Source organism: Meles meles, chromosome 5 (assembly GCF_922984935.1).
Source record: "Meles meles chromosome 5, mMelMel3.1 paternal haplotype, whole genome shotgun sequence".
Classification (NCBI taxonomy): Eukaryota; Metazoa; Chordata; class Mammalia; order Carnivora; family Mustelidae; genus Meles; species Meles meles.
This window is the reverse complement of record NC_060070.1, coordinates 19,356,517-19,366,569: the sequence shown is the minus strand read 5'-3', so window position 1 is coordinate 19,366,569 and position 10,053 is coordinate 19,356,517. Positions and strand designations below refer to the sequence as shown.

General features: G+C 35.4%; 1 protein-coding gene across 1 annotated transcript in view; it reads right to left on the bottom strand.

Annotated features, from left to right (window-relative positions):
* Window positions 1–1,050: 1,050 nt before the first annotated feature.
* HDAC2 (histone deacetylase 2) overlaps window positions 1,051–10,053 on the bottom strand; it is a 30,058-nt gene continuing 21,055 nt past the window's right edge. Inside the window, exons 9-14 of the mRNA XM_046005910.1 lie at window positions 7,494–7,634; window positions 7,179–7,287; window positions 6,448–6,578; window positions 5,232–5,387; window positions 2,553–2,610; window positions 1,051–1,941 (exon numbers count right to left, since the gene is read on the bottom strand). Of these exons, the coding sequence (XP_045861866.1) occupies window positions 1,911–1,941; window positions 2,553–2,610; window positions 5,232–5,387; window positions 6,448–6,578; window positions 7,179–7,287; window positions 7,494–7,634 (626 nt within the window). The 3' untranslated portion in view covers window positions 1,051–1,910. The remainder of the gene's footprint in view (window positions 1,942–2,552; window positions 2,611–5,231; window positions 5,388–6,447; window positions 6,579–7,178; window positions 7,288–7,493; window positions 7,635–10,053) is intronic.

Below are 10,053 nucleotides of genomic sequence, written 5' to 3'. Positions count from 1 at the left end.
AATACCAGAACTTCTCTACACTTTCATTTCTAGAAATTGTTACTGCTATTGTAAACAGGCCCTTTGTTCTTTCCACAGTTGTCTGGAGGTTGTACCAAGTTACTTGGGCTGAATGTGCATGTTTCACAATTCCCCTGAAGCTTCAGTTATATAGGCTATTTGTAATAGGAAAACAAAACGTAAATGTGCCCAAAGAGGTTCATTATAGCACTGAAACATGTTTGGTGTGTCCTTACAATAGAACAGTAATACACAGCAATTAAAATGAACTACACTTTCTCAACGCCGTTAATCACAATGTAAGAACCAAGTTACAGAAGTATATGTATGTGATACTTTCTGTGATCTATGAACACTAAACACATTAGCTTAGTCCCTTAATGAAGGACTGAGTTAATACCTAATGTCATCAAGGCTCAGATGCTGGATTTGCAGCAAGAGTAAAAGCATGGAGAGATGATCCACAAACTTCAGAGAAACAGTTACTTCTGCAAAGTGGGAAAGGGGAGCTAAATGGCAAAGTGTATAAAGATGTCTTCAACCTGGTATAATATATTTAAAGGAAAAAAAAAAAACAACACTTAAAGCAAATATGGCAAAAGTGAAACAAAGTTAAATCTGAATCGGTCCATGGCTGTTCATTACCTAAATCGGGTGCTTCTGTGAATGTCTGAAGTATTTCTCAACACAGGGGCTTACAGAGAAACATCTTCCACATCATCTTCTAGAATTTTATGATTTTTATTTCAAAACAATCACTTTAGGTCTGGCAAGAAGGCAATTTTACTCATTTTGACAAGTTCCTAAAACGGTATTTTTTCTGTTGCATATCCTAGAGTAAGTATAAATTACCCGCTTGTCTGCTTTCTGCCACCACGATGCAGGCTGCAGGCGTTCCTCCATTGCCTTCAGTTGCAGGCATTTCAAGGCATTAAAATGAACAAATACTCAATAAACGGAAAAATAAACTAATTGTTATTTCCTTGGTTTGGAAACTTGTGTGCAATAGTGGAACCTGGATGCTGTGCAAAATGCAGTAAAAGGACCAGGTTTTGTCTAAATAGGTTTTATTTTAGACAGAGTTAATATGAATACAGGAAAATTCTGGTCAAACACAGCCATACAATTCCTTGTCTACTTCATACATAGTGCGGTTGGCAGCGAAGTCACATATCGCTCAGTATGGAAGACAGTTTCCTTCTCCGATTAGGATTTCTTCTTTCAATTCAGAATTTTCATTTCCAGTTTTTAGGAATCTTTGGTTCAGCTCAAATATAATTCCTGATTTCAATCGCATAGCTTATATTATTAATTTAGAGATAAATTATTACAAAGAGGTGCCAATCTTCACTGGTGACTGGCCAAACTATAAAAACCAAGACAGCGGAACTGCTATTGCATTAAGAAATAAGTACTGTAAAATACTCTTTCCTGAACAGTGAATGGATGTCCTTGAAGTTGTAGTCAGTTATCTTTCACTCCTAATATATCCTAATTGTACAGAAAGTCATGGTATTAAGCCCCCCAAAAAGGATTTCATGTTGTAATAAACAGACAAAAGACAATCCAAGTACAATTTTTTAATAAAGATAATTACAAAAGATGGAAAAAATCAGCTCAGAAAGGCCAATTACTTCTTTAATAGATCAGTTTTTGACATAATAACTCACATCAATTTTAAATACTATCACATAAAGCATGGTGGAGAAAAGAAATTTTGCTTCATAATTAGAAAACTCACAATAAAACTTGCCAAGAAAAACAAAAACAAAAAAAAAAAGCCATTTTGAAAATAAATACAGTCCATGCCAAAGTAGTATAAAATGAAGCCAGAAGTCTTCAAAAAGAAAAAATTTTTCTTCCCAATATTTTCTCTTTTATGGTTTCTGAAATTGGTGAGACACTCAAATTCAAGGGTTGCTGAGCTGTTCTGATTTGGCTCTGTTAAAAGAGGCAACATAGAATATTAGGGTCCTACAGGGTCATGCCCAGAAACACATGATAATGCCTTGTTTTTGGAGTACTGACTCCCTTAATCTTTCCAGGGATTTTTAGAATCTCTACGTGGTCCAGTATTTATATGCTTTATGATTATAAAAACCTCAATTATGATTCTGCTAAACATAACTGCATTATGAATTGTGTTATGTTAGCCCTATGTTTAAATTTATCTACCTCCCAACACTAAAAAAATTCATATATGGAAATTAAAAGAACCATGAAAAGATCACATGAAGGTATTAGCAAAATGTCTCAAATACATTATGTACAAGAGTACAAACTAATTTATGTTCAGTTATACAGTATTATTATAGTCTTTATCATTTTTTAAGGCAAGCTACATAAGTAACAGATGAACAAATAAACTGGATGGTTAAGATGGCATGTATTACCTTATCCGCAAATATGGACGAAAATTTAGAACGCCTCATACAACTTACTGATGCTCTCCGGCAAGTTCAGTCCGGCACTTCCCAAAACATACACCCAAAGTAAATATATTTATTAGTTTTATAGTATATAAAAATTACTAGACAAGGACTATAATTTACCCTTTGGTATCTGTTTTTTCACCACTACTGTCCTTAGATTTATCTTCTTCCTTAACATCTAAAAAAAAAAAAAAAATTGGGAAGCGTTTAAAGCCTATTTTAAAAAACAAAATATATACATTCAAAAATATACTTTCCTTACAATATAAAAAGCTGTCATATACAAACAGTATTCATGAATTCAGTTAACTACAGAAGCTTTGCTAAGTTCAAGGGTCAATGTAACAACCCAGGTCCTGCCCTTTGGAAGTCCTGTTTCACTCATACTGCAGTATTACAGCTGGGCACGGGTTGTGGAGAAGCTCAGCCTACAGATAGAGGCACAGCACTGAGGGAGGCTGGGAAAGGCTATTACAGAGAGAGACATCTGAGAGGTGTCCTAAAAATGAATAGCTTTGGGTGGGAAAAGGGATTAAGCATCCTGAACAGAAGGAAAACTTAAAAGGACTTTGAGGCAAGCCAGAATTTTTTTTAAAAAGATTTTATTTATTTATTCATGAGAGAGGGAGAAAGAGGGAGGGAGGGAGGCAGAGGGAGAGCCTGGAATCATGACCTAAGCCAAAGGCAGACACTCCACAGAGACTGAACCACCCAGGCGCCCCAACACAGAACAAAGAGATTAGGAGGAAGAAGTGAAAGACCACTGGGAATGACGTACTGTTAGAAGACAGGAGAATTAGGTAAGATAAGCTCAGAGGCACAGTAGAGGCTAAATCCTATTGCTTCCACCACTCACTTTTAACCCTCACTGTATGTCCTGAAACTTTACAATTCTAATAAAAATCAATAAAATAGTAATACTAACACTACAAACTCAAGACTACTAAAACAAATTAGCCCGAATGTGCTGAATTTCTTCAAAGCAGCATATGAACCAAAGTTCTGAAGCAATGACCCGACAATAAAGATACCTGATTATAAAACATTGTTACTCAGCATGCTACACAGACACTTCAGGGGACTGCTCTGACAATACAAACGTGTGTGACAATAAGGATACTATGACTTTTTTTGGACTACTGGCTTAACTTGGGATATGTAAACTTAGTAATTCAAAGTGCCAAAATGGAACTGAGAAATGGAGGAAGAAAAAAGAAATAGCCCCAACTTCAGGTTTTGATTTACAGATTTTAAGTTTTCGGTAGTAATATTTCTTTACGTGTAAGACACGGCAGTTTAAGACAAATGGAAGACCTTATAAGAAGCGCCCACCATAAAACAAATTCTTAAAAATTATCATTATCAGCAGCAAAAGTTTTGAGGAGCCAAACACTAAGAGATTAATCTACTACGAGGTCATTAGCCAAATCAAAAGGTACTCTCATTTTTAGCTAGAAGCGCAATGATACAAGGAGCACCCTAGTGAAGGTGCTTTCCCATTTGAGGGGAAAAAAAGCACAAAAAAGCTAAAGATTTTTAAAACGAGAAGAAAACTTCAAAAGTGAGCTAGTACGTACTGATGGTGAAAGAACTAAAAATACTAGAAAACAATGTAGCTAAAGCTAAGCCCTCCTTACCTCAAACGTGAGTGGAATTTCTGGATGTCAGTCGGTACGTAAGAGCGGACTGGAGCCATCATTGTGATACATTCAAAGTTAGAATTTAAAAGTTAGAGAATGGTGGGTAGCCTACAGAGGAGTGAATCACGAGTAAAAGAATAGAACTGCAAGTGTCAGATATGCTGGGGAATCTAACCGCTCTAGCAAAAAAGAAAAAAAAAAAGGAACATGACAGCCAGCTTATTCATGAAACCTCAATGTTGACAGATATAAGGAAAAGGATGCTGGCCAAGTATGTCTATGAGTTTTCCACGTGCAATAGGGTCAAAATTAACAGTCAACTAAAACTCAAGTTCATCACCATTACTTGTATGCAGGTATCAGGTATCTGGTATCCATTCCATCAAGGAACGCACCAATGTTAAGAATATAGATATTTAAGATACTGTGTTCCCTGGCCACGAGCAGCTCAACCTAGCATGGAAGTACATAAAATCCTATTATGAGGCATTACAATGTATGTTAAATAAAATGACCAAGGCATGTATGAATACTCTGGGAACTTAGGTAAGAGGTAAGAGATTCTGGTAGTAAATTGACAAAATTTACTGACAAAATGACAAAAGTCATTTTGTCAAAAGATAAGCTACCAGCATTTTTAAGTTATGACATCAAAGTATTATACCTCCCCCCTCCAACCCAGCTTCCACCTTCCTATCTTTCCTCAGAGTTTTTATGTTTTCATCACAATTTCTGAGCCAAGTGTACTCTCTCTCAGCTTTTTCACAATGTTGAAACTCGGTCTAAGGATAACTCGATTTTTGTGTCTTATTCCTATCAAATAAAGGTTAGGTAGTTAAAAGCTATCTCAGAATTTGAACTCTGCTCAAAGACTACAAATGGATCTGTAAGCACGTCGTCTTTACCCCATCTGTATCACAGTGCGACATCTGCTGTCCTGTGCCTGTGTCAGCAAGAGACAGTAAGGTTTTCTATGAGAGCAAATGTGACTATTAACATTAAGAGAGCAGGTAACGTAAGCCCATTTACCACATGGAAAAAAGTCATAATCACCCTTTAATACTTGCACAACTGACTTCAGGATTTCATTAAAAAATTGCAGTGAAGCTCATTTTAAAAACTTACAATTAAAATACTTTTACCGGAAAATAAATCTGACCTGCTTTTTTGTCCTCTGTTTCTTTCTTGTCTTCTTCAATTCTAGCTTTCTTTGCTCCTTTCTTATGATCAGCCACATTTCTACGTCCTCCTTCTCCTTCATCCTCAGAATCTGAGAATTCTTCATCACAAGCTATTCGTTTGTCTGATGCTCTAACTGATTATATAAAAATTTTAATAAAAGTTGACAAGGCAGTCACAGGTTTTATAATTGTTGTAACACACTCATATACAAATGTACCAACCAATTTCCACATCTAAAAGTACAGGGTACAGATGCTTAATAATCCTAAGATTAGAACTGAATGCATGGTTTGTTCAATAATGAAATTTTAGATTTTATCTAGGAAGAAGTAATTCAAAGAAGCATGAAAAACATTTGGGGAACTCACCAAAAAAAATTTGGAGGGAAAAACTATGTTTAACTAATAGGAGGGGGGGATACTATCTTTATCTAAGGAGTGACCATTTATTTCAGAGCTAAAAGGAGATGTAGACAGTAACATTAAAGATATCATTAATACCAAGTATGTTAAAAGGTCTATACCACAACATATACCATATTATGCTACAACTCTAGCAACTGATATTAAGCAAGAGAATCAAACAGAAGGTGCTTAATGTTACTGAACTCATTCTCATTTGGATAAATGGCATAACTTTCCAATTCACTCCGAAATACCAGTGCAGGGTCCAATGCGGGGCTCGATCTCATTACCCTGAAATCATGACCTGAGCCCTTATCAAGAGTCAGATGCTTAACCGACTGAGGAACCTAGGTGCTCCTTGATCATATACATAGAGTCACATGAACTAAAAACACTGACACTCAAATGAGGCTTTAAGACACAAGAAGGGTGCTGCGTGGCTTAGTCGGTTAAGTGTCTGCCTCTGGATTATGTCATGATCCCAGGGTCCTGGGACTGAACCCCACATTAGGCTCCCTGCTCTGTGAGGAGCCTGCTTCTCCCTCTCCCTCTGCCTACAGCTACCCCTGCTTGTGCTCTCTCTCTTAACAACAACAACAAAAAAACCACACAAAAAAACAAAAGTCAAATCTATGTAAGATTAAAAATGGGAAAAAAGGACAATAATAATAGTGTCCTCATGGAACATGACCCAGAGTGAAGTTCCTGGACCACCAAAATCTTTAATTTGTAGTGCTATTTTTAACAAATCAGAAGAATGTAACAGCACACATCAAGGCATTATCTTACTAGAAATTCTCTTGTCTGGATCCTCTCCATCTTCATCTCCACTGTCTTCATGAACAGCATCTTCTGGAATAGCTTGCATCTGGACGCCAGGTGCATGAGGTAACATGCGTAAATTTTCAAATAAACGCTGTCTAAATTACATATGCAAATTCATTAGACAATATTCTTTTCAAGTTCCTCTTAAATGTAAGAGGAAACATTAAGCAAAAATTTCATCATTTCTCTGACTTAACCGTTGAGTTAAAATAATAAAATAAAAGCAAGATCACTTCACAGACTATCATTAACTCACCTAACACTCAAAATTTTCAACATAAGTACTATTTCATCCCCCATTTCAATGAGGAGAAAATGTAAGCCTAAAGGCAAATTAGCCTGCCAAATGTCACAGACCTAGTTGTGTCAGAGAGAGGACACAAACTTGGGTCTGTGTACAACAGCCCTCTAAACACTTTGCTCTTGGAGATAAAGTTTACCAAAATGTTTCGAAAAGGAAAATTTCATTTTCAAGTAAGGCAAAGAAGTATATAATTTACAGTGCCCTTTGAAATTTAAAAATCCATTTTAAAAGAAAATGAAAGTATTTTTGAGCAATGAAGCACATACATTTTCATTATCTCAGAAAAAAATAACCAGTGATCTTAAGGTTTCAAAGGGTTTTGAAAAAGACAAAGGAAATATCTGATATATAAAAATAAAATGTTTATCAAATCAATTCAATGATCTCTTACTTTATCTTTTCCATATATTCTGGAGTGTTCTGGTTTGTCATGTTTGAAGGACTAATATGCAGTTTGAAGTCCGGGCCAAAATACTCAAAGTAATCATTATATGGCAATTCTATTAAAAACAATGAAATAAAGTAACATATTAAAAACTCAATTTCACACAAACCCATGCACAAAATCTAGATTCAAGCTGTGAAATAGTCCCTAAGAAAACTTTTAAAAGTGACTGCTCTCCTACTTACATGGTTTGCAATAATCTGTCCATTTGTATACAATGACAGTTTCATACCATACAGACATCACAGTATGACGACTTACCATTGGGAATCTCACAATCAAGGGCAACTGCAGTCTCGTATGTCCAACACCGAGCAACATTACGAATTGTGTATCCACCTCCCCCAAGCATCAGTAATGGTAAATTAAAAGTTTTCACAACTTCTACACATTTAGCATGACCTGAGACAAAAAAAAAGATTTGGGTAACAACAAATTTAAATATTGTTGACAGTTTGACAAGTAAGTTTTAAAAAGATAATGAATGCAAACAACAGATTTTACTCAACCCAAATGGCTTTTCTAAGTATTTAAAGAGTATGTAAAAATTTCAAGAAATTTCTAGTCTAAAATTTTTATTTAAATATCCTTCACACAATGATATATAGAACACAGTAAGATATAAGTGGCTATTTTAACAAGCGTCCCTAATAGGAAAGCGAATTATACAACTAAATTAACATAAAAAATATGAACAGAACAGCTATTTTTATTAACATAGGAAGACATTATGTGGATGAAGATTCTATGTTGATGTGACATTACATGGGGAAAAAAGGTTACAATGAAACATGAACAATCATAGGGTGCCTGGGTGGCTGAATTGTTAAGCGTCTGCCTTCGGCTCAGGTCATGATCCCAGGGTCCTGGGATCAAGCCCTGCATTGGCTCCCTCTTCAGCGGGAAGCCTGGTTCTCCCTCTCCCACTCCCCCTGCTTGTGTTCCCTCTCTTGCTGTCTCTCTGTCAAATAAATAAATAAAATCTTTAAAGAACCATGAACGGGGCACCTGGGTGGCTCAGTGGGTTAAACCTCTGCCTTCGGCTCAGGTCATGATCTCAGGGTCCTGGGATCGAGTCCCGCATTGGGCTCTCTGCTCAGCAGGGAGCCTGCTTCCCTTCCTCTCTCTCTGCCTGCCTCTTGGCCTGCTTGTGATCTCTCTCTGTCAAATAAATAAATAAAATCTTTAAAAAAAACCCTATGAATAATCTAAATTTTACCACTTTTCCATATAAACATAATGCAGACAAATCATGAAAAGCTATACAACAAAGTTTAACTGTAAGTTATCTTCAGGTAGCATCCTATGAATAATTTTCTTAACTTACTTAAGATTATAAAATTACTCTCTACTGCTATTAAGAAATACTTCAACAAATATCTATGTGTAGAAATTTAAATGGAAAGTACACCTAATACTAAAGCAAAATATTTTCTTTGGATAAATGTAATTGTTTAATAATTAGTTTTAAGTTAGTTACCAGTATTAATGATGTTATCTATCATTCAGGCATACAAATCAATCTTTAAAGAAAAACACCCTTTAATTATAGAAGAAATCCATGCTTACTGAAGAATATTTGGAAAAAATCAAAAAGTACAAAGACGAAACTGTTTAAAACTCCATTATCCAAAGAGCGTTTTTAAAGTATTTCATTGTAATTCCTTCTGACTAGTAAGATTTAATGATTTTTTCATGTAATTGTATATTTGTGAGCATTTCCATTGAGTATTCGATGGTTGCAATATAAAATTCATAACCCAATTTCTATTACCGCTACTAGAAAAACATGAGCTTCTTATAATAGATAAAAAAACCACTTTAGTATTTTTTTTTTTAAGATTTTTTTTTTTTTTTAATTATTTGACAGGGAGAGAGATTCAAGCAGGGGGAGTTGGAGAGGGAGAAGCAGGCTTCCTGCTGAGCAGAGAGCCCCATGTGGGGCTCGATCCAGGGCCCTGGGATCATGACCTGAGCCGAAGGCAGACACTTAATGACTGAGCCACCCAGGCGCCCCACACTTTAGTTAATTTTTAAAGACAAAATAAAAAGTTAACTCATAGACTTCTGAGTAAAGACAGCTAGCTGGCTAAACAAAAACACTTTTCCTTCTCCTTAAAACCTGATAAAAATGACTATAATGGTATTTTTTAAGGAATAAAACCGAAACCTATAAAAAATGAAGAATGGCAGAGAACACACAGTAATAACCTAAAGTAAGGTAGAAAAGAGATGGACAAGAGGTAACGGACTTTAAAAAGCCCTGAGAAATCTAAATTGAAGCTGGCAATGGAAAAAACTTAGAATCAAGTTAAAGATCTGGGATTGAAAATATCCTTAGCGCTTTATATAACTGAAATTCTAACAGTAGAAACATAAATTACTATAAAAGTAAAACACTCAGTTTATGATTATGAATGTTAAAACTTTTAAGTATGAAAACAAAGCATTTTCAAAGTGCTAGGACATGAAAACGGACCGTTAATACCCATTTTGTACATTAGGAAGATCATATCCATTTTGAAGCGAACAGATGGTTATCAACACATTAAGTTCAACAATACGAAACTGCTATTTGACCGCTACTGACCTACCAAGAAAAGGGACAATCAAGTTTGTATGGTTCAACCTAATAAAAGTAGAACAGATTGTACCATTAATTCTAATGCTAACTGGTATAGAAGCAATAGCAACATGAAATAAAAGACTTTAATATCTAGATTTAGGTATTTAATTCCACTTAAGCCAAGTCATTTTTAAAAAGTTCTATTTGAGAATTCTTCACATCTTAAGAGGTAATTCAATGCAGGAACATCCATTT